The following is a 27,990-nucleotide window of genomic DNA, read 5'->3' as shown; positions in this document are numbered from 1 at the left end:
AAACAAAAAACACCACACAACAACAAACCACACCACACAAAAGGAAGTATTTCTTCACACAACACAGTGTCAACCTGTGGAACTCTTTGCCGGGGATGTTGTGAAGGCCAAGACTAACATGGTTCAAAACAAAAACAAACAAAAACCACGAACTAGATAAGTTCATGGAGGCTAGGTCCATCAGTGGCTAATAACCAGGATGGACAGCGATGGTCCCTAGCCTGTTTGCTAGAAGCTGGGAATGAGTGACAGGGGATGGATGACTTGATTACCTGTTCTGTTCATTCCCTCTGGGGCACCTGGCATTGGCCCCTGTTGGGGGACAGGATACTGGGCTAGATGAACCTTTGGTCTGACCCCGTATGGCCATTCTTATGCGCTACCCCCATGCAGCAAAACAAAAAACCAACCCCCCCCCCCACACACACACGCACATGAATGACATGGGCAGCAGTACTTTTCCTATTATTAAAATCAGTCAGCTGAGCAGTTAGAGGGCTTTTCCCCTCCTCAGCAGTCTTGATTCTATTGGTGGTCAGCTGCTGTTTGGCTTTGAGACTTCCAGGTCACATCGGCTGTGTGCTCAGAGGGGGCAGCTGAAGAGAAGCACCTAACACTGACTAGCAAGACAGCTAGTGAGGAAAGCTGTACTGCTCTCAGCTAGCACCCACTACAGACACAGGTGGTAGATGGACAGGATGGCAACTCTGCCCCGGGGACATAGATGGACTCTGCATTCTAGTACCATCACTCTGCTTGTACCAAGCCTGGAAGTGGTTTCCCCAGACTACCCCAGGGCCAGGCCACACAGCCCCAGCCCAGGAAGCCCAGAGAAAGCATGCTTGCAATAGTGTTTATTGTATCATACTGATCTCACAGGCTGCATTTCTCCATCTCCCCCACATGACTGCCATGAGCATCACACACAGTGCCCCCATCAGCATCACCCCAGCTAAGGCCAAGATCCAGGCTGCTCCAGTGCTCCTTGGTGACCCTGTGCAAAGAGATAGAGCTCAGTCTGGAGCAGGCAAGTCCCTTTAGAGTCCTGATCAGACTCCCATCCTGCTCCACTATTTGTCCAACAACTATTTCCTCCTCCAGCTTTCCCCAGTCACAGGCTCAGCCTATTATACAGTAGTTACCAGCACTCTCTCATAAATCCAGAGTCCTTCCCAGCTTGAGAAGGGAGAGTGGGTTATTGTCCTAGCCCCTTGCCAACAGGACATGTTCACTGCAGATTGGATGGGTTAGTGCAGCCAGTGGTTCCTCCAGTAGGAGAAGAGTCAGTAGCAGCTCTGCATGCCCCTGCAGTCCTGCCTCTCTAGGCCATGCTGTCATGGGCCCCAGCCTTCTCTGGTGGCAATGTGATACCAGGGTGCTCAGAACACAGGGTTGGGTGTTCCCCACAGGCTTCTAATTGGGATGCCTCTAGAGCAGTTATTCAGGCTAGGAGAGTCAGAGGCATGCATGCCCAATGATGGGTTTAGAGGCTGCCTTCCCTCCAAGTCCATTTGGCCACAGCAGGATGCGGATCAGCAATTAAATATTACTACTAGCCCACGCCATAGGGCTGTAAACTCAAGTAAGCCAGCCAGGTTGGAGATGTAGTCAAGGAGACAGGAGTGAATTCCCTGGTCATCCTTACAACTGACCATGGGCAGGTCAATGACTGAACTAGCCTCACTGGCTTGGTGCCCTACCACTGTAGGGTCACCCCAGGGTGGCTTTGACTGGAAGGTCTCTTGGAACCAATGGTCCCTGCCATAGGGCGCTCCCCCACAGTGAAGAAGTTGGTTTCAGGCAGCAGATTAGGCTCGAAGGCTTTTACAAAGAAGGATACTAGGCCGGACTCACCAAGTTCTGGAAACACTTCCCTCTTCAGCCTAGCCTGGAGGAGAAGCACAGGCCCCTGGCTAGTGACGTGGGAAAGCCCATCTTGAAGGTGCTGCTCAGAGCTCCTCCTGCCCCCTATGACAGACACAACAGCTGTTTAGCTGCAGAGCAGACAAGTCTGGAAGTCCTGTTAACCAAGGAGCGTCCATGCTTCCATCACCCCATGTCTGAGGAAAGCCAGTCAGTGGGGCATCTGCTGCAGAGCATCAGCCCAGCTCCCTTCAGCATCTAGTGCCACTTCAGAGCAAAGCCAGAGAAAGACAGCTGCATTGTCAGCCACTCCCACTGGAGGGGGAAGGAGAAGTGAGCCCCTATTCCAAATGGAGTGGAGAACTCTGCATTGGTTTGTTCAGAGAGGTGACCATGCTGTGCAAGCAGCAGGGTGAGTTGGAAACTACTCCCCTTTGATGAGCAGGAAGCCCAGCTGTCACCCAGCCTGATGGATTTATGCTCATGGCTGATCAGATATGTCCATGACTCCTGGCAGCCACCCCACCTGCTCCCTCTTCACCACAGCCCAAGCAAGAGGATGGGAAGATACTCACGGGCTACAGCAGGGCAGGAGAGGGTGCAGGGCTCCAGCCTGGAGGGCCGGCACACTGAGGCGCTGCAGTGCAGGTACACCTAGGAGAGACAGACAGACCACAGCTCAGGTTGGACAGGCCCTTCTTGACATGCCCCCTGCCTTTGCTTTCAGGGGAGTGAAGCTACACTCCAGATTACAGGGTCCAAGAACTCAGGACCTGAACCTGTGGTGTGAGTGGCCTGTTAGTGTAGGAGCACTGGAGGGGCTGGGCAGCAAGGAACATCATGGAGGTCAGGAAGATGAAGAATCTTAGTCAGCCTAAGGTTTGCCCTACACTTTGTCTCATGGTGTTATTCCCTGATGAGAGGCAAGGAGACTAGTAACACAGAAGGGGGAAAGACTTGTGGAGCAGGCCCAATGTGACAGACATGGCACAAGCATGCAGAGTGCTAGAGAGTATTGATCACATCAGAGACTGATCAGCCCTACTGGAATAGAAGGGAGGTCTTACCGGGCCTGTGAGGGCCTGCTGGGAGGCAGACTCCATAAAGGTGAAGGTGCTGACGATGAAGCGCTGGTGGTGAGACGGGAACTGCAGCCCCGAGGCAGCTCCCACAGGCACCAGCTGGGTGCGGTAGTTATCTCCTGTGTATGGGCACCTGGGAATAAGGGGAGCAGCTGAGAGATGGTGCCCTGCACTCCCCAGGCCCAAATAGAGACCCCCTCACCCTGGACCCCCAGTCACTCACCCATCCACCAGGATAGGCCACTGCGGCTGCTGCTGGGGGTTGGTGCTGGGGGTGGCCCAGCAGTGGTGCAGGACCAGAACCAGATCTGGGTCAGTTCTCTGAAGGATCCGGACCTCCACATAGATGAGGTCCCGCAGAACCTTCACCACAGGGTAATCTCGATCTGTGTAGTAAGAGCCATAACTCTGCTCTGGAACAGAGATAAGCACAGAGGGGTCAGTGCAGGTCAACATGAGATGCAGGTAGAGAAGTATAGTGCATCATATGGGGCCAACACCCACAGACTGTTCAGGGGGGCCTGGACTCCCAGCTCAGGGGGCAGTGTTCCCACAGTGCTAGATCTAGCCCTGCTCCTGCATTGTGGGCTGTCTTTCCAAACATTGAGGACAGATACAGCTCACTTCTGGCTGAGAGAGAGGTTAGTGTAAATCTAAACACATCACTGATAAGCCTGAACAGATCAGTCACAGCCTTGTCCCATGTCTCCACTGCCAAGCTAGAATCTCATGTCCCCAACCCTCCCATCCCACACAGTATTTAGCTCCCCTCCAACTGAGGCCCAAAATCCTGCCCCAAGAGATCTGCGTGAACCCCCCACAGAGCTCTCCTACCTGTGGCAATGCGCAGCTCCAGCACCAGGGGGCCAGGCTGGGACACAGCAGGGGGCGGAGGCAGGGTGAAGACCTGGACACTCAGGGGGAGGAAGTTCCCACTGATGGAGTAGCTGCAGCGGACGTGTAACCTAGCAGAGAGCCAACAAGCCTGAGTGGGGCATGGCCAGACACGCACTGCAGAGACTCAGTTGAGGGGTAGAAGTGGAAGTCAGTCAGAACCTGTGAATTCCAGCTGCCCAGAAGCCCAAGACCATAAGTAAAGAGGGACACCCCAGTATTGCCCTTCTATTGACTTGCTGTGTTTTTAATCATCTCCTTAGACGCCATGAGCAGACAGAACCCAGGGTTCTGGGGAGAGTCACTGTGCAGTGCCTAGCACCTGCCATGCAACAGTTTTCTGGAGGAACAGCTGGCCCTGAACCACTCCCATGCCATTGCCAGGAGCTGAGCAGGGCTCACATGACAGAGGCAGCTCTGGAGATGCAGGGCAGAAGGGGGCAGAGGTACCAGCCCCAGGAGTTACCTGAAAGTGCTGTCCCGGGTGATGGAGCCCAGACTCCAGGTTCTCACATCCCTGTCTGCCACCAGCTCATTCTCATACACACCCTGGTTTCCAGCCATCTGCAAGGAGAGAGCAGTCACTGACCCTCAGCTTTGATTCTTGCAGGGCCAGGCTTCAGCTGAGGGGAAGCCAGAGATTTGCCCCAGAGGAGCCACGGTTTGTCCAGCAGGGTTTGTCGCTGCATCAACCTCAGAAAGGGACCTGCCAGTGCACCTTGTTCTTACCTAAACCCCCTTCTATTCCAGCTGAGTGACCCCATCCTGGCCTCCCCCAGCTCAACTCTTACCTGGAAAGTGGTGCCACAGGCAGAGAGTGGGAACCGGAACAGGACAAAGGCGTTGTTCTGCCCCACAGGGACACAGCCAGCACCGTGCTCACTGGCCAGACGCACCGAGTCCAGGATCAGGGGAGGCAGAGTCACAGCCCGAGAGACCGCGAGGGAGAACTGGCCATCTGGAGTGCACTGCGCTGTCACTGGAAGGGAGACAGGGACAGGTCAGGGTCACCCTACCACCTGGGCTAGTCAGTCTCAGGACACTGGAGCGGAAGCCAGCAGCTGGTCCTGGAGCTGGATAAGAACCCACCGTATTCTACTGCACCCCTCCAGGGCACCCCGAAGGGCAGAGGCTGGCACTGCAAGGGACCCTGGCAGCATACAGCTCATGGTGGAGCTGCAATGGTCATGAGTCATGTGCAGTGGATTCTAGGCCATTGGGCTGGGTCTGTTATTGACAGGGCTGAAGCACTCAGCCCTCAGTCTGAGCTGGATGGAAAGTGTTGCACATGGTCTTGATATCACACTAACTAGCTCAGGACCCAGCTGTCTGCAGGACTGGGTATGTGGAAACCCCACTAAGTTTTGATGCCAAGTATCTCAGACACTTCCCCCCACACGTGGGACCATTACAGTCAGCTCTGGACAATTCATGTGCACAGAAACTCACCTGTATTGCCATAATAACAAGGTTTCACCCTATCACTGGGGTTGTAGCAACAGCCTTGTTCTTCACAGTCTCCCTGGGTGATGGGTGGGGAGGCACAGGGCAGCCTGTCCTGGCTCTGGATAGCAGCACAGACACCGGGGCTTGGAGCATTCAGGGCTGGGGTGAAACAGGTGGGAAGCAGTATGGAATTCAGAGCAAGAGGAAGGAACAGAGACTAGGTGGGGCAAGGGGCTGGGCTACAGAACATGCTCCCTCCTGGCTAAGCTGGAGCCTTTGAGGCTCCTTCAGGACCCCAGGGGTTCTGCAGGACAGACATCCTGCTTCCAGCTCACAAACACTCTGCTGAGGGGCTTCAGTCTGAACCATCCAGCAACAGGGGGGACCCAGTCTGTGCACTCCCAGCCCTGAGACTCACCATTTACTCCAGGCCTGTTTGAGTAATGGGGTAGTGAAGGAGACATGGCCTCTAGGAGAGCCTCCAGCACCTGTCACCATTCCCCCAGGCCCTGCCTGGAGCCCTTAGGGGCTAATGCAATACAAAGACCATGAATGCCAGGTTCTCCTATGTGAGGAGAGCAGCCAAGCAGGAGGGTGCACTCTCTGCCACAGGTATTGTCTTGCTCTGCCTGCAAAGAAGGGCAGTCAGTGGCCCCACAGTGGCCACCTGACCCCAGGGAGGAGAAGAGGGAGACACAGGCCTTCCCCATGGAGGCAGACCAAGGCCTCCCTTTGTCTAACTGGAGGAGAGCAGCCATCTCTACGAGATCATTCACAGCCACCAGTTGGGGCATTCAGCATAAGACACTAGGCCCTCACCTGGCAGGCTCCTGGGGCACCTGAGCACCTTCTCCTCACCAGCAGCCATCCCCTCAATGCCAACCACCATCAGGTAACCACCATCCTGGAGAGAAAGAGAGACCCACAGAAGTCAGGGCTGGCAGAGCAGCAAGCCCAGAACCCAAGGCAGGTGCCAGAAGGTCACTCACCCATTCAGAGACATAACAGCCAGAATAGGAGGCACCAACTGTCCTGGAGCCATCTGCAGCCCCGGAGACCCAGACCCCACAGCTGGAGTCATTCTGCAGAACATGCAGCCTCCCAGCCATATCTAGGGAGGAACAAGGAGATCAGCAGCCAGTGCAGAGGAAGAGGACACAAGAGCTATCTAAGAAGCTACTGCCCCCCTGCACAGAGGGGTCAGGCTCTTGGCTGGCAGGGGGCTGTCCAGGCCAGGCACACTGCCCAGGCTCCTAAGCTCCAGCAGTACTGCTGGGAGCATAAACTCCAGCTCAGGTCAGCCATTGCTCAGGCTCCCTAGGACTCAGCCAGCTACTGGGCAGGGCTTGGACAAGTTGAGGGATCCCTGGGACAGAGTCAGTCCCTTCCCCTCTCCCTGGAGTTACACCCTGGGCTCTCTCCAGACACCCAGGGAGGGGCACACAGGTCTGGCCTCACTTACCCCAAGCAGTCAGTACCAGTGAACCTGCCCCAGGCTGGCCAGGAGGCAGCATAAACTGCAGGCTTCTCTGGCCACAGACCAGCCCCCTAGGATGCCCCTGAGCTGCCAGAGCAAAGGGGTAGTACAGCAACCAGAAGCACACCACTCCCACAGGAAGCTGCCCCCTCCCCCACCACACCCCAGCCATACTACTCTCCTGCCAGTGACCCATAAGGCACTTGCCCCCGCCTGCCTCCTTTGTACCCTGCAGGCAGCTGGGATTGGCCAGAGCCCAGGTGGCCATTCCTGCAGAACCAGGGGAGAAGAGCCCAGCTCCTCCCCTGAGGTCTGGCCACACCCTGTTCCAGTCAAGAAGCAGTCTTGGGGGGTGGGATAGAGCTGCCTGAACCTCCTCAGGAGGAAGCAGAAGATGGGTCTGTGTTCATGTCCTGTTGCTGATGGGAGGTCAGTTTGTTCCTTCCTATTGGAACCCAGGGAGGGTTCAGACCTTCCTCCCTCTCCAAATGCTGGTGCTGGGCCTCACCCTGCTGAGGAGTCAGCCTGGCCCTTTGCTAAGGGTCCCCTGTTGCATGATGGGGGCATCTGCCACCAGCCAGCTCTGGACTCACTCTCCAGGGCTGCCATAGCACCAGGCTCCCTCTGGAGCAGGGAGGCTCCTTGGGGCCAGCCCTAGCTGTCCACTGCTCAGTTCACACCCTAGGCTGGCAGGGGCTGGAGCACGGCCAGGTTCATGCATCAGTCCCTCAGAGGGAGCTGTGAGAGGGGGAGGGCCTGAGTCTCCATTACTATAGTTACCAAAGCAGAAGGGAAGTGTTTTACACTCTCTCTGCTGTAAATGAGGTGCAGGCCAGTGGAGAGTCAGGCCCAGATAATCCAGTTCTAGTGGGAAGCTAGGTTTGGTTCCTCTTTGCACCGTCGCCTCCCAGCCCAGCAGGGAGCCAGGACTGCCTGAGTCTATTGAATCTTGGGCACCCCAAGCTCATGTCTATTTTCTTTAAACAAATGTAGGGCCTGGACCTGCTATGACAGCTTGGGCTGAGGGAGGGGTGCATGGTACATGGGATGTGCCTAGAACTCATAGTCCAAATGTTTAAAAAAAATCATCACATGGGACCATATTGCCTTGATCTTGAATCATCAGCAGGGTGTGGCCCTTTAGAGCTACAGCATAGTCCACTACTACTTGAGCTAACAGAGTAACTAGAAGCAGCAGTTGGCTGTTATCCTCAGACCTCTAGGTGGATCTGGGTGCACTGGCATGTACCTTAACTATGTTTTTTGGATTTTTGAGTTTTACTGAACTCATTGTTCTGGAAGGGCATGAGATACCTCCAGGCAACCTTAAATCTATGCTAATAAAGCTTTTTTGTCAGTGAGTTTCCTTATTTTTTATGTTTGTTGAAGGAGTTAGTGGTTGTTTAGGCAGTTGTAGTTCTCCCTTAGGGTTGCAGTAGATACACTATTATGGTTAAGTAATACCAAAAAGTAATACCAAAAAAGACCTAGTTTTTATGTAGTGTTTGCATCAGTAGATCCTTTGCAACGTTAGCCTCATTTTACAGATGAGAAACTGATGCACAGAGAGGTTACATGACTTACCCAAGGTCACCAAGGTCACCCAGCAGGCCAGTGGCAGAGCTAGGAATAGTCCCAGGCCAGTGGTCTTTCCATTAGGCCACATGGTTGCTATGTGATACCTCAATGTGCCTCCTCACTCCTGTACATTTTGCTGTAGTGGACATGGGATAATGGTCATGTTTTGTAATGTTTGCAATGTGTGGTTCCTAACCGGGCTAGTGAGAGAAACCTCATCCATGGTCTATATCCCAAAATCTCAGCAATTTTATTACCCGGTGGTTACAGTAACTTGAAGTGTGTAAGAATAGACTGGTGTGCCTCCTTCCTTCTCCAGCCCTTACCCACCATTCCTCCCACCAACACCCCCTTGCCAACATTTCCAGTTCCCCTCCCCTTCCCAGCCCATTAAGCTGCTAGTTAGCACTACAGAAGCCATAAACACATAAGGAAGTTGCTCCTTGCTGGCTCATGCCCTCTGCTCCTGTTTGCACATATCACAGGCAGTGGCTTACTGGAGGCCCACATGCTACCTTGGTAATGTAACACAAGCTGCACACTGAGCTGGGCCCCTCCCCCCCACCACCACCTACCACAGCTGGGCTCCCTTCCCCTGCTTCAGCCAGGCTTTCCCAGCCATGCTCCAGGTCCATGCAGTCTGCCTCTCCTCCACACACTCTGGCCAGCCCCCTCACCCCTGGGTGACATGCACCTTAGCTATTAATTTCCTGGATTTCAGTTGTTTTGTTCTGTGTTACCTTCAGCTGCACCATTCCACCCTACCCCTCTGCCAGAGCCTGGTGCACATGGGGGGTAAGGAGAGGGCCAGGGTCCCCCAAATCCCAGGATACACAGGGAGCAGAGAGGGGGGCTCAAATCCCTACAGAGGGCCAGAGCTCTCCCAGAACACACATGGAAGGGAAGAATTCAGGACTGACAGGTTCCCCTCTTCTCCTAAATCCCCAACTTCCTCTGACACCCTCCCCATGTCATCCCTCACATTGTCTAACCCTTCCAGTCTTTCCCACTCCCCCTAGATCCCAGCCCCTCCCCATTACCAGAGCCCCAACCCCTCTTCCCTTCCCTGCCATCTATTCCCACTGATCCCAAACCCATCTCCCCCTATTCCCCCCACTCCCTAATCCCCCTCCCCTCCCTTCCCAGCAAGATTCCCACATCTATTTTCTTTTTCAAAAATACATTGATTACATTCTCCCAAAATAAAAACCACCCCTGACAGATTTTAGCAACATGCCTTCAGAGCTTTTCCAGATTTCCACCCTAGCTGGGATGCAAACTGACACTTGCTTGGCGTGGGGCGGGGAGTAGGATCAAAAGCTACTGCTTATCCCCCTGGGCAGTCCAGCTGTAGTGAAAGAGTGCTGGATACTAACCCTAATGGATCCTCTGTCCACACCTGCTCAGTATATAACCATGATCATTAGGTGCACACCTAAAATGAGAGCTGAACTCTGGCGAATACATTCTGCATTTTGCTCCTATCACATTTCAGGGTACAATCCAGACTAGCGAGGGGCTGTGTCACCCCTTCCCTGCAACTGGGGGTGCCTCACCATGCTTTGCCGTTGTAGCTCCTAACTTGGGTCACTCACAATCAGCCTGCCAGCATGCAGGTCACACCCTGCGTGTCTGTATATAGCTACGGCCCTGGTCTAGCAGCTCTGACCCCCAGCAACCTGTCAGCAACACTCCAGTCATACTCTGGCTTCCACCAGCCTTGGTTACTACCTGCAGTGTGACACCCTCCCGCCCCCACACACACACTCCAGTCTGGGATTTCCCCCAAAACATGTGTTTTGTGCTATCCAGCCCTCTCCTGGGCAGTTCAGATAGTAGTTGTCTGTTGCCCCTGTGACTGGCCAATGTACAACAGTTTGCTACTTTAATTGGAGTTGCCAAACAGTTCAGTTTAAACACAGAGCTGGATTAGTTTTGATTAAAGAGTGCAGTCCCACCTGGCCTTCTGGGGATGTCATCAGGCTGCTAGGCTGAGCTGCCCATGCTGCCAAGGCCACTAGCTGGAGCAGAGCAAGCACATGGATGTCTCCCCACGCTGGGAATCACAGAGCAGCTGGGAGGTGCAGACGGCCCCTGTGTGAGTGCAATGCCCTCACGTCAGTGAGGAGAGGATGTGGCCCTGTCATTGTTCCCACTGGGCAGTGGGGCCCTTTAGATAAAGGTGCTAGTGTGTAGCAATGGTTCCTCTGAAGAGCTCGGCAGTTAAGGCAGGTCACTAATGCCATTGCTGCCAACTCCATTTCAGGGAATCTCCTTTGCTGAAGGAGATTGTCTCCGTTCTCTGCCCCTAAGCTCTTCCTTGGCTTTGTTCCTCCTCCCTGCTGGCTGAACGGAGTGGTGGCAGTGCTCAGCCCCAGGCCAGCACGTGCTCTAAGGGTGGATGAATGGAGGCAGAATGTTGGTCATGTTCACCAAGACAGTGGCCAGTCCCTGGTGCTTCAGCCAGTATATCTCCTGTTGGCCACCTGCTGGTTTCAGGCACTAGGGAGAGCCAGATTCCGTGTCGTTCTGACATCACTGCTCAATGGCCTCCCGGAGGACAGATGCCAACAAGTGTGATCTGACATGAGCTGCGGGGTCTCAGCCAAGTCATGTGATGGTCAGTGACCATGTCACAAAACCTGCCCCTGCCCCAGGTGCACCTTATTAGTGGACGTGGCAGAAGGGGGAAGGGCAGACTGGGCATGAACTGGAACTGCTGGCATCCACTCTCTCAGAGGCCCTCCAGCTCCAGAGGGAGGCCATTGGTGATGGGGATGCTGCTGCCAGCCCATAGCATCCTTGCTGCATGGACAGAGGATTTCAGCCCCAGGTTGTGCCAACTCAGCACTTTCCCACAGCAGCATTGCACTGGAAGGAAATGCAAACAAGGGCTCAAGGAGGTGCCGATTCCAACACCCCGCTCTCCCCTTGCTCTGTACTTTCTCCGAGCTCATGGGGCCGTGGGGACTGGCAGCACAGAGCGGAACTGGAATATACCCCACATCCTCAGTGGAACTGGGCTCCGACTGTCAGTCCTGTCTGGGGTTCAGCAGCCCCAGCCCAGGGTGCAGGGGGTGGGGAAGGGACAGAGAGAGCCCCCTGGGAATATGCAGGAAAATCTATTTGGGCTCAGGGAAATCAATACAATGAATACAGCGAAACCACCCGTGTCCTGTGAATCACAGCTTGAGGCATGGAGGAAGAGCCCTCCCAGGTGCTCCTGAGCACAAGACAGCAGAGGGACTGGTAATGAGCCTGAAGAGTGTCAGCTGAGAGTGGGGCCCTGGGAGATCAGGGGAGGGACTGAATGATTGGCACTCGCCTCCCACCAGAGCTTCCAGCTGGGTTTGGGCCAATCCCATCTCTCTGCTGAGTATAAAGGGGTCTCTGCTGGACAGGGGCTTTAGGGTTCTCCAGCAGAGAATCAGAATGTGGGCTACCGTGGGTGTTGGCCTCAGGGGGTGATTGTGCTGTCTGATTGTAGGGGTTCAGGGGGTTATTGGCAGGACCCTAGTTGGCTGGTATGTGGCCAGAGAAGCCTGCAGGTCACCCTGCTGCTGAGCTGAGGGGAGGAGTCTCCTTGCACTGACTGCCTTGCCTGGCTGTCCATAGCAGGAAGGGCTGAATGAGACAGACTGACTCAGTTATGCTGCTCTTGAGCCCTTGTCTGTATGTTCCAGTGATAGCAGGAGAGCCAGTCTGGTCAGTGGTGTGGCTGTAAGGGCTGGGATATTCACAGGAGGGTAAAAGGCCTTCACTGGGCAGGGAGGGGTCCACCTAAACTAGTGGTTCTCAAATTTATGTACTGGTGACCCCTTTCACACAGCAAGCCTCTGAGGGTGACACCCCCCCCATAAATTAAAAACAGTTTTTTATATATTTAACACCATTAGAAATGCTGGAGGCAAAGCAGGGTTTGGGGTGGAGGCTGACAGCTCATGACACCCCCCACACACATTTAACAACCTTGTGACCCCCTGAGGGGGTCTCATCCCCCAGTTTGAGAACCCCTGAGCTAAATGCTAGTGCTGCCTCTGTCTCCTATAGCAGGTCAGGCAGTGGCTGGCTGGAGGAGGCCCAGGAGAGGCTCCAGACCCTAACTTCTCTAGCACTGGACATGAGCCTCCTCCAGCTTTTCCTTTGCTCTCTCACCAGATGCTCAGGGGAAGCTGCATCCTCTACAGAACGACTCTGCCTGTGAGACCTGGGTCTCCCATGCCCCTGGTGGCTTTGTGAGAGTCAATGCCTCCTACACTGGCTGCTATTCATAGATTCTAGGACTGGAAGGGACCTCGAGAGGTCATCGAGTCCAGTCCCCTGCCCGCATGGCAGGACCAAATACTGTCTAGACCATCCCTGATAGGCATTTATCTAACCTACTCTTAAATATCTCCAGAGATGGAGATTCCACAACCTCCCTAGGCAATCTATTCCAGTGTTTAACCACCCTGACAGTTAGGAACTTTTTCCTAATGTCCAACCTAGACCTCCCTTGCTGCAGTTTAAACCCATTGCTTCTTGTTCTATCCTTAGAGGCTAAGGTGAACAAGTTTTCTCCCTCCTCCTTATGACACCCTTTTAAATACCTGAAAACTGCTATCATGTCCCCTCTCAGTCTTCTCTTTTCCAAACCAAACAAACCCAATTCTTTCAGCCTTCCTTCATAGGTCATGTTCTCAAGATCTTTAATCATTCTTGTTGCTCTTCTCTGGACCCTCTCCAATTTCTCCACATGTTTCTTGAAATGCGGTGCCCAGAACTGGACACAATACTCCAGCTGAGGCCTAACCAGAGCAGAGTAGAGCGGAAGAATGATTTCTCGTGTCTTGCTCACAACACACCTGTTAATACATCCCAGAATCATGTTTGCTTTTTTTGCAACAGCATCACACTGTTGACTCATATTTAGCTTGTGGTCCACTATAACCCCTAGATCCCTTTCTGCCGTACTCCTTCCTAGACAGTCTCTTCCCATTCTGTATGTGTGAAACTGATTTTTTCTTCCTAAGTGGAGCACTTTGCATTTGTCTTTGTTAAACTTCATCCTGTTTAACTCAGACCATTTCTCCAATTTGTCCAGATCATTTTGAATTATGACCCTGTCCTCCAAAGCAGTTGCAATCCCTCCCAGTTTGGTATCATCCGCAAACTTAATAAGCGTACTTTCTATGCCAATATCTAAGTCGTTGATGAAGATATTGAACAGAGCCGGTCCCAAAACAGACCCCTGCGGTACCCCACTCGTTATGCCTTTCCAGCAGGATTGGGAACCATTAATAACAACTCTCTGAGTACGGTTATCCAGCCAGTTATGCACCCACCTTATAGTAGCCCCATCTAAATTGTATTTGCCTAGTTTATCGATAAGAATATCATGCGAGACCGTATCAAATGCCTTACTAAAGTCTAGGTATACCACATCCACAGCTTCACCGTTATCCACAAGGCTCGTTATCCTATCAAAGAAAGCTATCAGATTGGTTTGACATGATTTGTTCTTTACAAATCCATGCTGGCTGTTCCCTATCACCTTACCACCTTCCAAGTGTTTGCAGATGATTTCCTTAATTACTTGCTCCATTATCTTCCCTGGCACAGAAGTTAAACTAACTGGTCTGTAGTTTCCTGGGTTGTTTTTATTTCCCTTTTTATAGATGGGCACTATATTTGCCCTTTTCCAGTCTTCTGGAATCTCTCCCGTCTCCCATGATTTTCCAAAGATAGTAGCTAGAGGCTCAGATACCTCCTCTATTAGCTCCTTGAGTATTCTAGGATGCATTTCATCAGGCCCTGGTGACTTGCAAGCATCTAACTTTTCTAAGTGATTTTTAACTTGTTCTTTTTTTATTTTATCTGCTAAACCTACCCCCTTCCCATTAGCATTCACTATGTTAGGCATTCCTTCAGACTTCTTGGTGAAGACCGAAACAAAGAAGTCATTAAGCATCTCTGCCATTTCCAAGTTTCCTGTTACTGTTTCTCCCTCTTCACTAAGCAGTGGGCCTACCCTGTCTTTGGTCTTCCTCTTGCTTCTAATGTATTGATAAAAAGTCTTCTTGTTTCCCTTTATTCCTGTAGCTAGTTTGAGCTCATTTTGTGCCTTTGCCTTTCTAATCTTGCCCCTGCATTCCTGTGTTGTTTGCCTATATTCATCCTTTGTAATCTGTCCTAGTTTCCATTTTTTATATGACTCCTTTTTATTTTTTAGATCATGCAAGATCTCGTGGTTAAGCCAAGGTGGTCTTTTGCCACATTTTCTATCTTTCCTAACCAGCGGAATAGCTTGCTTTTGGACCCTTAATAGTGTCCCTTTGAAAAACTGCCAACTCTCCTCAGTTGTTTTTCCCCTCAGTCTTGATTCCCATGGGACCTTACCTATCAGCTCTCTGAGCTTACCAAAATCTGCCTTCCTGAAATCCATTGTCTCTATTTTGCTGTTCTCCCTTCTACCCTTCCTTAGAATTGCAAACTCTATGATTTCATGATCACTTCCACCCAGGCTGCCTTCTACTTTCAAATTCTCAACGAGTTCCTCCCTATTTGTTAAAATCAAGTCTAGAACAGCTTCCCCCCTAGTAGCTTTTTCAACCTTCTGAAATAAAAAGTTGTCTGCAATGCAGTCCAAGAATTTGTTGGATAGTCTGTGCCCCGCTGTGTTATTTTCCCAACATATATCCGGATAGTTGAAGTCCCCCATCACCACCAAATCTTGGGCTTTGGATGATTTTGTTAGTTGCTTAAAAAAAGCCTCATCTGGTTAGGTGGCCTTGTCATAACTATAAAGGGAAGGGTGACAGCTCTCCTGTGTACAGTGCTATGGAATCCCTCCTAGCCAGAGACTCCAAATCCTTTTACCTGTAAAGGGTTAAGAAGCTCGGGTAACCTGGCTGACACCTGACCCCAAGGACCAATAAGGGGACAAGATACTTTCAAATCTTGGGGGGGGAAAGGTATGCACCCGCCACCTTCCAAAGACTTGTAGATGGTCTCCTAGCAGGATTGGGAGAATCTGCAGTTGCCTACCTCGATGATGTGGCCATTTTTTCTAATTCATGGACAGAACACCTGGAGCACCTGAAAAAAGTCTTCGAGCGCATCCGGCAGGCAGGACTAACTGTTAAGGCTAAAAAGTGTCAAATAGGCCAAAACAAAGTGACGTACCTGGGGCACCAGGTGGGTCAAGGAACTATAAATCCCCTATAGGCCAAAGTGGATGCTATCCAAAAGTGGCCGGTTCCAAAGTCAAAGAAACAGGTCCAATCCTTCTTAGGCTTGGCCGGATATTATAGGCGATTTGTACCACACTACAGCCAAATCGCCGCCCCGCTGACAGACCTAACCAAAAAGAAACAGCCAAATGCAGTTCAGTGGACTGATAAGTGTCAAAAGGCCTTTAACCAGCTTAAGGCAACACTCATGTCTGACCCTGTGCTAAGGGCCCCAGACTTTGACGAACCGTTCCTAGTAACCACAGATGCGTCCGAGCGAGGCGTGGGAGCAGTTTTAATGCAGGAAGGACCGAATCAAGAATTCCATCCTGTCGTGTTTCTCAGCAAGAAACTGTCTGAGAGGGAAAGCCACTGGTCAATCAGCAAAAAGGAATGCTACGCCATTGTGTACGCGCTGGAAAAGCTACGCCCATATGTTTGGGGACGGCGGTTCCAACTACAAACAGACCATGCTGCGCTACAGTGGCTTCATACCGCCAAGGGAAATAACAAAAAACTTCTTCGGTGGAGTTTAGCTCTCCAAGATTTTATTTTTGAAATACAACACATTTCGGGAGCTTCTAACAAAGTGGCTAATGCACTCTCCCGGGAAAGTTTCCCAGAGTTAACTGGTTAACAATTGTTCTTGAAATAAAACATATTGTTAGTTTTTATATAATTAGTAGTATGTCTAAAGGTACATGTGTTTTATTAACTCTGTTTTCTCCTAAAGCTCTAGGAAGAAATCACAGCCAGTGTGGAACCGGACGTCCAACACTATCTGTGATTTGGGGGGCGTGTCATAACTATAAAGGGAAGGGTGACAGCTCTCCTGTGTACAGTGCTATGGAATCCCTCCTAGCCAGAGACTCCAAATCCTTTTACCTGTAAAGGGTTAAGAAGCTCGGGTAACCTGGCTGACACCTGACCCCAAGGACCAATAAGGGGACAAGATACTTTCAAATCTTGGGGGGGGAAAGGTTTTTGTGTGTGTCCTTTGTTTAAGGGGTTGTTCGCTCTTGGGACTGAGAGGGACCAGACATCAATCCAGGTTCTCCCCATCTTTCTAAACAAGTCTCTCTTATTTCAAAATTGTAAATAAAAGCCAGGCAAGGCGTCTTAGATTTACTTTGTTTTTCTCAACTTGTAAATGTACCTTTTACTAGAGTGCTTATCTTTGTTTGCTATGCTTTGAACCTAAGACAGAGGGGGTTCCTTTAAGCTCTTTAAGTTTGATTACCCTGTAAAGTTATTTTCCATACTGATTTTGCAAAGATGATTTTTACCTTTTGCTTTAATTAAAAGCCTTCTTTTTAAGAACCTGATTGATTTCTCCTTGTTTTAAAATCCAAGGAGTTTGGATCTGTATTCACCAGGAAATTGGTGAAAGGTTTCTCAAGGCTTCCCAGGGAGGGAATTCTTAAGATGGTGGCAGCGGACCAGAGCTAAGCTGGTAAATAAGCTTAGAAGTTTTCATGCAGGCCCCTACATTTGTACCCTAAAGTTCAAAGTAGGGATACAGCCTTGACAGGCCTGTAGTAGACTCCTAGCATGACATCTCCCTTGTTTTTTACCCCTTTTAGCCTAACCCAGAGACTCTCAACACTTCCATCTCCTATGTCCATCTCTACCTCAGTCCAAGTGTGTACATTTTTAATATGTAAGGCAACACCTCCTCCCTTTTTCCCCTGTCTATCCTTCCTGAGCAAGCTGTACCCATCCACACCAACATTCCAATCATGTGTATTATCCCACCAAGTTTCAGCGATGCCAACAATGTCATAGTTGTATTTATTTATTAGCACTTCCAGTTCTTCCTGCTTATTACCCATACTTCTCGCATTTGTATATAGGCATCTAAGATACTGGTTTGATATTTCCTCCCAGTTTTGTCCTGACCCTCCTTTCTCTCTGTCAGTATAGCCCACACTCCCTCTCGTTTCCGACCCATCTCCCAGGTCTCCATGTTCCCCACTTACCTGTGGGCTTTGCTCACCTGTCCCCGTCGAACCTAGTTTAAAGCCCTCCTCACTAGGTTAGCCAGTCTGTGTCCAAATAGGGTCTTTCCCCTCCTCGAAAGGTGAACGCCATCTCTGCCTAGCAGTCCTTCCTCGAATAGCATCCCGTGGTCTAGGAAGCCAAAGCCCTCCTGGCGACACCATCTTCGCAGCCAGGCATTCACCTCCATGATGCATCTGTCTCTGCCCGGGCCCCTACCTTTGACAGGAAGAATTGAAGAGAATACCACCTGTGCTCCAAACTCCTTCACCCGTACTCCCAGAGCCCTGTAGTCACTCTTGATCCGCTCAGTGTCACACCGCGCAGTATCATTTGTGCCCACATGGATGAGTAGCATGGGGTAGTAGTCAGAGGGCTGGATAATCCTCGACAATGCCTCTGTAACGTCTCGGATACGGGCTCCCGGCAGGCAGCATACCTCCCGAGATGAAATGTCAGGGCAACAGATGGGCGCCTCCGTCCCCCTCAGCAGAGAGTCTCCGACCACCACTACCCTATGTTTCCTATTCGCAGTGGTGGCAGCAGACTTCCCAGCCTTAGGGGTACGAGGCTTCTCCTCCTTTACTGTAGGGGGTGATTCCTTCTTTCCTGTATCAAGAAGAGCATAACGGTTACCTATTACCAAGGCGGGAGGGTTCGGAGCAGGGGTGGAGCACTGCCTGCTGCCAGAAGTAACCAGCTGCCAGTGTCCACCCTGAGCCATCTCCTCCTCCACCAGTGGTGTATCAGCAGTCCTGTGTACTGGGACAGCTACCTCAGCTGTCTCCACATGGACACTGTCCAGGAATTGCTCGTGGATTCGGATGCTCCTCAACCTAGCCACCTCCTCCTGTAGCTCTCCCACCTGCTGCCTGAGAGATTCCACCAGCAGGCACCTTTCACATTGGATGGTCCCCCCAGCCTGGATATCAGTAAGTGGAAATTGCAAGTTACAGTCTCTGCAAAACCACACCAGGATCTGGGTAGAAGCATCCATGCTCAGGCACTCTGTCTGGCTACAGGCGCAGGTGGAGGAGACAGAAGCAGTGCTGGCACAGGTGTTGCGGGTCTTCCTAACCATCGTAAGCCTCCCTCTGTCAAACTCCCATCTGCAGCCCCCTGTCCACCCAAAAGGGTGCTGTATTGCTCCTCCTTCACCTGGAGAACTCCCTTGCGAAACTCCCTGTTAGCAGCCCCTGGTCGCAAAAGCTTTTCCTCCTTTGTGCACTACAGAAAGCTCCGTTTGGGGTGAGGTTTTTCCCGGGGCCGGGGAGTTGTTGTGATGGTCACGGTGCTTACAGTGGAAAAGCTACCCGTGCACTACACAACACTCCTACTGTCATCCCGGGGAGAGGCCCCGTCCCTCTCACGGGGCGGCGGCTGCTGACAGCAAAACAAGAGCCCTCACGCCCGGCTCGGCCCCCGGATCCCAAGCGCTGCCCGGCTCACTGGGCGGGCGGGCGGGGTCACTCTATGTCATGGAGTGAGTGAGTGTAATGGGACTGGCATGGCTTTTCTCCCATTGGTCTCCTGGAACTGTCAGTGAATCCCAGGCTGGTCACCAGGATGGCATTGGCTGCTGCTTCCCTCCCTTGGGCAAAAGGCCTGGGGAGCAGTGCCTGAACCAAAGGGTCATGACTAGGTTGTGGCACTAATGCTTGGTATCAAAACCAGACAGACCTGTGTCCTAATTGCCACTCACCCAACAATGGGTCCTGTGTGATGCAGTGCTCTGCATTGACCCTCCTGATCTCTGAGTGGCTCACACTGCCCCTCACATGATGTTAGTGCCTCTTACGGTGCTTCCCCATCTGGTGAGTGGCTTTCCAATAGCGAGGGAAACCCCCTTTTTCTTATGGGGGAGGGTAGAAGGTAGAAAACTGTCTTCACAATGTGCTCTCATTGAAATGCACCAGTTCCCACTGCCTCTCCTGTAATAGATAGGATGCTCTACAATGTACAGAGATCTTCACTAAGGCTGCTTGTATTTGAGGGCTGATCTACACTAGGCTTATTCCCTGCTAATGCAACCCCACTGCCAACTGGTGCAGCTCCAACAGGGGGTGCTCTAGTGTAGGCAGTGCTAGTGGCCAATGGTGTGTCTGCTCTGAGCAGTGGGATCCTCTCACAGGCTTCAATGAGAGGGTGGCTACGGTGCTGGTGAAGGTGGTACCACCTGCAGAGCTGCAATGTAGAGCATGGCTTGAGTGACTTGCTCTCTCTTCCTGGGCTCCCCCAGCCATAAAGGGGAGTGGAGTTCTCTTCCCAATTTAGAAGAAGGTGAGAGTTCACAAGTCATAGTCTGTCAAATGTGCCCACCTCCGGGGTGTCTGTAACTAAGTCTGGTGGTACTAGGGACTCCATGCAGCCTCTCCAGAGTTCAGCTACTAAGAGCCTGAAAAGCTCTCTCTGGTGTGCAAGAGCAGAGCTGGACTCTGTTTCGACTGCAGTGAAGAAATTGGTTCTTTTTCAGTCACTTCTCCTGTCTAACTCTACAAATAGCATAATGGGGACAGCTGCTGGGGCGTCCGTGGTAGCCGTGGGTAATGCTGAGAGCTGTAACCTCTCCTTATGCTGTTCTAACAGGCCTGAATGCGCTGGCTCTTCCTCAGAACAGCAATTACACGATGGTGGTCGGGAGTGAGGGGATGGATGTCGCAGTGCAGAAGACTCTGCGGGAGGGGAAGGTGCTCAGGTGCCCTGACAGATAAAAGTCAAATGCTAGCAGTGACTCCAGACAGACCCTTAGTGCACTGAACAGGGATCTGATGTTCTCCTCCTTTCTCCATCTACTCTCTGGTCTGGGTCTCTGCCCTTCCATTGGGTGACTGGAGATGCCAAATAGACTTGGCCAAGTTGATCGATTTGTGGCTTCTGCAGCCACCACCCACACCAGCTGAGACTCTGACTGGGGAAATGCCGTCCTCTTCAACTTGGGCTGGGCCTGAGGAGTGGCCAGAAAACCACCAGGCCAATTGGGAAGAGATGTGCAAACCTACAGCTAGGGAGGGACGCCACGTGTGTGTTTCTATAGCACGTAGTGTCCCTGGGCTAAAGTCTGCAGACTATTTCTTTAAATACATAGACCAGGGTTGGAGTTGAGCAGGGATGTCTGGAGCAGAAGTTGGTGCTGCAGGCACCTTACCCTTTCTCAGAGGAGTCAGCAGAATCAGACGGAGGTCTCAGCCTCATTCTCTCTCTGTGACTGCAGTAATCCCAGCTTGTCTCCATCCAGCTCTGGATGCTCCAAGCCCCAATCTCCGCAGTGCTGTCCAGAGCCTAGACAGGCTGGTCTGTGCCTCTCCACCCATCAGTCAAGGAGACTGCGAAGGGCTAGGCTGCTGCTACAACCCCAGTGACAGGATGAATCCCTATTACTATGGCAACACAGGTGAGCTGGTGTGCAACCCCTAATACAGACGGTGGCTGTGAAGAGCTTGCTGGCACTTGGGTGTTCAGAGTGCTGCATGGGACTTCACTCATAAGAGCTGGGTGACTGCAAAACCAACTTCACACTCCACCCTGCCTGAAATGGCAAGGGCTGGCTGCCACTCAATGCAGAGGCCATGACCCTCTCCCAGCTACATGGAGAACTGCCGTGATGGCCTAACTGGGAATCTGTCCCTCTCCTGAGTCCCCAGGGTTGGGAGAATGAGTTATCCTGGCTCCTTAGCCTCTGGTCTGGGTTCCTAATGTAACAGGGTTCCTATCTGGGGAGCCTGATCCAGCTAGGGGCTCAGCCTGGCTCTCCCAGTGACCTTGCTGGAAATAAGGGGACTCTAGATGAGGTGCAGAGACTGGAAGGTATCCCTCTCCAGTGAGGGGTTCTCATACCTGGGCAGTGGAGAGGGAGTACTGTCCCATTCAGACGGGCACTAGAACTTGAGTCTCTTCTCCAGTGTCCTGAGGCTGGCTAGCCCAGATGACAGGTCAGGGTCACCGTCCCCTTTGCTCCCTTGCAGTGACAGTGCAGTGCACTCCAGATGGCCAGTTTGCCATTGCGGTCCCTCGGGCTGTGACTCTGCCATCCCTGATCCTGGACTCGGTGCGTCTGGCCAATGGGTGTGGTGCCCTGTGGGGCAGAACAATGCCTTTGTCCTGTTGCGGTTCCCACTCTCTGCCTGTGGCACCACTTTCCAGGGAAGTGGCAAATGCTACTTAGTGGTCTGGGTTCCAGGATGGGAGCCAAGGTGCCTGCTTGTCAGTGCCCAGCTGCTGTGTGGGATGAATACTTAACAGGCTTTTGGACCTGAGTCAAAACTGACCCTTATTGGTTTGGTCAATCTGCCGGTATCTGACTTCTCCTCGCAGATGGCTGGAGACCAGGGTATGTATGAGAACGAGCTGGTGGCAGACAGGGATGTGAGAATCTGGAGTCGGGACTCTGTCACCTGGGACAGCACCTTCAGATAACCAGGTGGAGGTCCAGATCCTGCAGAGAACTGACCCGGATCTGATTCTGGTCCTGCACCACTGCTGGGCCACCCCCAGCGCCAACCCCCAGCAGCAGTCGCAGCGGCCGATCCTGGTGGACAGGTAAGTGACTGGGGGTCCAGGTGAGGGTCTTGATTTGGGCCTGGGGCATGCAGGGCACCTTCTCACAGCTGCTCCCCCCCATTCCCAGGTGCCTGTATGCAGGAGACAACTACTGCACCCAGCTGGTGCCTGTGGGAGCTGCCTTTGTGGCTGCAGTTCCCCTCTCACCACCCCCGTTTCATTGTCAAAAACTTCACCTTCATGGAGTCTGCCTCCCAGCAGGTGCTCACAGGACCAGTATGGCTTCTGAAAAATACAGGGTCCTTCCACCTATCCCCTCCAGCCCCTGGGCTAGGGAGGGACACTGGCTCTAAAAAGCCAAGCTTGACTGCCAGCAACTAGAGGAAGAACCATTCTCTCAAGTGTAGCAGTGGATACCTGGGTGTACCAAGGGTCGGTCCTGGGGCCGGTTTTGTTCAATATCTTCATTAATGATCTGGAGGATGGCGTGGACTGCACTCTCAGCAAGTTTGCAGATGACACTAAACTGGGAGGAGTGGTAGATACGCTGGAGGGTAGGGATAGGATACAGAGGGACCTAGACAAATTAGAGGATTGGGCCAAAAGAAATCTGATGAGGTTCAACAAGGACAAGTGCAGAGTCCTGCACTTAGGAAGGAAGAATCCCATTCACTGTTACAGACTAGGGACCGAGTGGCTAGGCAGCAGTTCTGCAGAAAAGGACCTAGGGGTTACAGTGGACGAGAAGCTGGATATGAGTCAACAGTGTGCCCTTGTTGCCAAGAAGGCTAATGGCATTTTGGGCTGTATAAGAAGGGGCATTGCCAGCAGATCGAGGGACGTGATCATTCCCCTCTATTCGACATTGGTGAGGCCTCACCTGGAGTACTGTGTCCAGTTTTGGGCCCCACACTACAAGAAGGATGTGGAAAAATTGGAAAGAGTCCAGCGGAGGGCAACAAAAATGATTAGGGGGCTGGAGCACATGACTTATGAGGAGAGGCTGAGGGAACTGGGATTGTTTAGTCTGCAGAAGAGAAGAATGAGGGGGGATTTGATAGCGGCTTTCAACTACCTGAAAGGGGGTTCCAAAGAGGATGGATCTAGACTGTTCTCAGTGGTACCAGATGATAGAACAAGGAGTAATGGTCTCAAGTTGCAGTGGGGGAGGTTTAGGTTGGATATTAGGAAAAACTTTTTCACTAGGAGGGTGGTGAAGCACTGGAATGGGTTACCTAGGGAGGTGGTGGAATCTCCTTCCTTAGAGGTTTTTAAGGTCATGCTTGACAAAGCCCTGGCTGAGATGATTTAGTTGGGATTAGGTACTGCTTTGAGCAGGGGGTTGGACTAGATGACGACCTGAGGTCCCTTCCAACCCTGATATTCTATGATTCTATGATCCCAGAAATCAGTAGGATGGGCTCTAACTTTGAAATAGCCCTGCACATCCAGCGTTGTGCCTGTCTCCATTCTAAGACCTCAGGCACACAGCATGCCATGGGAGTTCCATGATGCAGCATCCCTCTTGGACAGAGGGGAGACTGCAGTGTATCATGGTGTACAGGGAGATTTTGGCAAACCAGTAAAGTGCCTGAACCACTATTGAGTGTTGCTAACAGTAGTCAAGTTAGCAGGCCATACTGAGCCATTCTTGCTTATTGCTAAAAGTAGCCAAGTCAGCAGGTCGTAAATTGGTCATGCAGCGACCTCGGCGTAACCAAGACAGGAGGGGAGAGGGTTTTGGGTGCCACAGACAGGGCAGCTTAACCACGCGTCCTTCCTGCTGAGAATGTTCAAATTGCTGATCTATGTATTTTAGAAAAACAGGAAGTCTGTTTATATGTGCCCCTGGGAATGTTTGTCAGGGACCCAAGGCATGGACATTCTGGAAAAAAACCCATATCTGGAAAATTGATGACCATAAGGAAATCTCTTGCTTGATCTTTAAAAACTGCTTGCTTAGCAAGTTTTCTTTAAGGGATATGTCATTATGTTACTAATGTATAAATAAGGGGGGAAAGTTAGAGGTAACCGGACTACTCAGAAGGGGCTCTTCAGGGACGCTCCCTCTGGACACATCTTGGGGTCCCCCCGGCAGACGGAAGCCTGGCCAACAGAAGCCTGTTACGGTGCCACTCGAAAGCCACACTCAGCTTCGGTAATTATCGACGGTTGGGGGTGTTTTACTAACCTGTTGCGGACGTGTGTAAGTGCTTGAGACTAAGTAAAGTTTAGCTTTAAGTGAAAGCACTCTTGTGTTGTCCTGTTTGTGCCAGCCATCTATCGGCCGGATGTTCCTGTCTCCCTTGATTTATTTCCTGACACCACCTCGCACAGAGTAAAAGTTACCAAGAGCTTTGGGTTGAAAGAACCCCGGGTCACAATGGGAGATGCCGGAGAGCTCAGCCCACTGGAGGAAGGTGTTTGAGCTACGACTCCCATGAGGCAATGCAGCACCACAGGAAAATACAGCTTCTGTTTGAATCTAAGGAATCTCCTGATAAACTTTTCCAGCACAAATCTCCAATTTTGCAGGAATTGCCCTTCTTGTCCCCAGTGCTGCTCTGGGCCAGCTCTGACACTCCCAGCCTAACCTGCTGTTTCAGACCAGCCCCAGTATTGCTTGTGCCCAGGCTCTCCTTCCCTCTGAATGGGTCTAGGTCTCATTTATCTGCAGGGTGAGTTTCCTCTAGTTCTGCCATGTGGCCAAGTCCTGCTTGGGTGAGACACCAATTCTGTGCTGCCTCCTTGCCTACAAGGGAGGGGGGACCCTGCAATGCACTGACCTTGCTGCTCTGACCCCCAAGGCACTCAGCATAGCTGTAATAGGGCTCCCCCAACTCCTGAGTGCACACATTGGTGCCTACACCATAGGGGCTCCTGGCACATGGATACAAAGGCAGCCTCCAATCCTGCTACACTTGCCCCAAGGTGATTGCTTCTGAACTTCGAGAGCTCCAGGCCCTAACCCATGCCCTCTCCTCTAGGTGTACCTGCACTGCAGCACTTCCATGTACTGGCCCTCCAGTCAGGAGCCCTGCACCATCTCCTGCCCTGCTGGAGCCCATGAGTATCCTGGCCCCTCTGCCTCCCCTTCTCTCTGTGGAATGGGATAAGAGGGCCTGGCAGGAATCCGCTGTCTCTCTGAAACCGGGTCTGAGAAACCTGGGAGTGGGGTCCTCCTCTCCTCCCTCCTGAGGCTGTGGCTTCTGGGCACAGACTTCCTCTAATACTGGGGGTAACATTGTTCTTACAGTGAGCAGCTCCATCTCCCAGAGCCTCTCTGAAAAGTCCGAATTCAGCCTCATCCCAGGGGAAAAGGACGTGTTCTCCTCAATCCCTGAACAATGGGGAGTGCCCTGGCTATGGACGGTGGGGAGTGCTAGGCAATGTGGGTCTCCTGAAGTAGGGACCTCGTGGTGTGAGAGTACAGGTTTCTTGTCTGTGCCTTGCAATTAAACTCTTGCTGGCCTTACGGGGGGCAGGAGGAGCTCCGAGCAGCACCCTCAGGACGGGCTCTCCCCCATCATCAGCCGGGGGGCTGTGATACTCCTCCAGGACTGGATGAGGAGAAGCTGCTGTGGATGGATGTGGTGAGTATCTGAGCCCTGGTGTAACTGTGGTCTGAAGCTGACCTTCCCCTGAGCCTGGCATGAGCTGCCCAGTGGTAGAAATTCACTTCAAGGGAACTGTACATGCTGCTGGGCAACCGAACAAGGGCACTAAGCCAGGGCAACAACTTGTGTACCGGATGACTCTGCATTTCAGGTTGCATTCTGGGTGTTGTGGTCACATCTGAAATAGCATCTGCTGCCTCATCTACAGCTGCCACATTCTCCAGCCCCTGGGCAGGGTGGGAGTCTGCCCTGAGCAGGAAGGGCTGGCAGTGGGAGGGATAGGATTCCTGTTCCTCCTACCCCTCCCTGGGCTGTGCAGGCTGGGTATATGGCTAATAACTGCTGTCTCCGTCCTGCAGGCTTGTCTCTGAGCACTGGAGCACCCTGAACTGCAGCTTGGGCCAGTGCTGCAGTCGGGGGGTGGGGGGAGGGCCTGTCCATGTCACTCCTGGTAACTGCATGGTGGAGATGGAGAAATGCAGCTTGTGAAACCAGAATCTTGAATTAAAACCATTCCAGATATACTGTGTCTCTGGCTCTTCTGTGCCCAGCTCTGCAGTCTCCCAATGAGAAGGGGAGAACAAACCTGAGATGGGTGTGGGTGGAGCAACGGGGCAAAAACCCTGCTAGACACGTTGTTTATGGAAGCTTTCCATCCACTCCCCATGCCTCTGCGAAGGCTCCTGGTTCCCTTGGCATAATCTGCCCTGTCTCTTCACCCCGATGTGTAGAAAGAATAGTAAATATGGCAGGCGACCAGCTTGGCTAAACAGTGAAATCCTTGCTGATCTTAAATGCAAAAAAGAAGCTTACAAGAAGTGGAAGATTGGACAAATGACCAGGGAGGAGTATAAAAATATTGCTCAGGCATGCAGGAGTGAAATCAGGAAGGCCAAATCACACTTGGAGTTGCAGCTAGCAAGAGATGTTAAGAGTAACAAGAAGGGTTTCTTCAGGTATGTTAGCAACAAGAAGAAAGTCAAGGAAAGTGTGGGCCCCTTACTGAATGAGGGAGGCAACCTAGTGACCGAGGATGTGGAAAAAGCTAATGTACTCAATGCTTTTTTTGCCTCTGTCTTCACAAACAAGGTCAGCTCCCAGACTGCTGCACTGGGCAGCACAATATGGGGAGAAGGTGACCAGCCCTCTGTGGAGAAAGAAGTGGTTCGGGACTATTTAGAAAAACTGGACATGCACAAGTCCATGGGGCCGGATGCGCTGCATCCGAGGGTGCTAAAGGAGTTGGCGGATGAGATTGCAGAGCCATTAGCCATTATTTTTGAAAACTCATGGCGATCGGGGGAGGTCCCGGATGACTGGAAAAAGGCTAATGTAGTGCCCATCTTTAAAAAAGGGAAGAAGGAGGATCCGGGGAACTACAGGCCAGTCAGCCTCACCTCAGTCCCTGGAAAAATCATGGAGCAGGTCCTCAAAGAATCAATTATGAAACACTTAGAGGAGAGGAAAGTGATCAGGAACAGTCAGCATGGATTCACCAAGGGGAAGTCATGCCTGACTAACCTAATTGCCTTCTATGATGAGATAAGTGGCTCTGTGGATGAGGGGAAAGCAGTGGATGTGTTATTCCTTGACTTTAGCAAAGCTTTTGATACGGTCTCCCACAGTATTCTTGCTGCCAAGTTAAAGAAGTATGGGCTGGATGAATGGACTGTAAGGTGGATAGAAAGCTGGCTAGATCGTCGGGCTCAACAGGTTGTCATCAATGGCTCCATGTCTAGTTGGCAGCCAGTTTCAAGCGGAGTGCCCCAAGGGTCGGTCCTGGGGCCAGTTTTGTTTAATATCTTTATTAATGATCTGGAGGATGGTGTGGACTGCACTCTCAGCAAGTTTGCCGATGACACTAAACTAGGAGGCGTGGTAGATACACTAGAGGGTAGGGATCGGATACAGAGGGACCTAGACAAATTAGAGGATTGGGCCAAAAGAAACCTGATGAGGTTCAACAAGGACAAGTGCAGAGTCCTGCACTTAGGACGGAAGAATCCCATGCACAGCTACAGACTAGGGACCGAATAGCTAGGTAGCAGTTCTGCAGAAAAGGACCTAGGGGTCACAGTGGACGAGAAGCTGGATATGAGTCAACAGTGTGCTCTTGTTGCCAAGAAGGCTAACGGCATTTTGGGCTGTATAAGTAGGGGCATTGCCAGCAGATCAAGGGACGTGATCGTTCCCTTTATTCGACATTGGTGAGGCCTCATCTGGAGTACTGTGTCCAGTTTTGGGCCCCACACTACAAGAAGGATGTGGAAAAATTGGAAAGAGTCCAGCGGAGGGCAACAAAAATGATTAGGGGTCTGGAGCGCATG

The 27,990-nt window shown here is 51.9% G+C and overlaps 1 protein-coding gene and 1 pseudogene across 1 annotated transcript; one reads left to right on the top strand and one right to left on the bottom strand.

Annotated features, from left to right (window-relative positions):
* Nucleotides 1-854: 854 nt before the first annotated feature.
* LOC135881644 (zona pellucida sperm-binding protein 4-like) lies at nt 855-6,763 on the bottom strand. The gene is made up of 12 exons (XM_065408306.1): nt 6,748-6,763; nt 6,275-6,396; nt 6,105-6,189; nt 5,289-5,444; nt 4,631-4,818; nt 4,306-4,403; nt 3,780-3,910; nt 3,169-3,358; nt 2,931-3,078; nt 2,439-2,517; nt 1,855-1,968; nt 855-994 (listed from the first exon to the last, which is right to left on the bottom strand). Exons 2-12 carry the CDS (start codon nt 6,392-6,394, stop codon nt 855-857), a joined length of 1,449 nt encoding a protein of 482 aa, XP_065264378.1. The 5' UTR covers nt 6,395-6,396; nt 6,748-6,763.
* Nucleotides 6,764-20,055: 13,292 nt separating this feature from the next.
* On the top strand, nt 20,056-26,152 carry LOC135881552 (zona pellucida sperm-binding protein 4-like; annotated as a pseudogene).
* The last annotated feature ends 1,838 nt before the right edge of the window (nt 26,153-27,990 follow it).

The sequence above is a fragment of the Emys orbicularis genome, chromosome 7, assembly GCF_028017835.1.
Source record: "Emys orbicularis isolate rEmyOrb1 chromosome 7, rEmyOrb1.hap1, whole genome shotgun sequence".
Lineage (NCBI taxonomy): Eukaryota > Metazoa > Chordata > Testudines > Emydidae > Emys > Emys orbicularis.
Note: the sequence above shows the minus strand (reverse complement) of the source record. Positions and strands in the feature narration are given on the sequence as shown.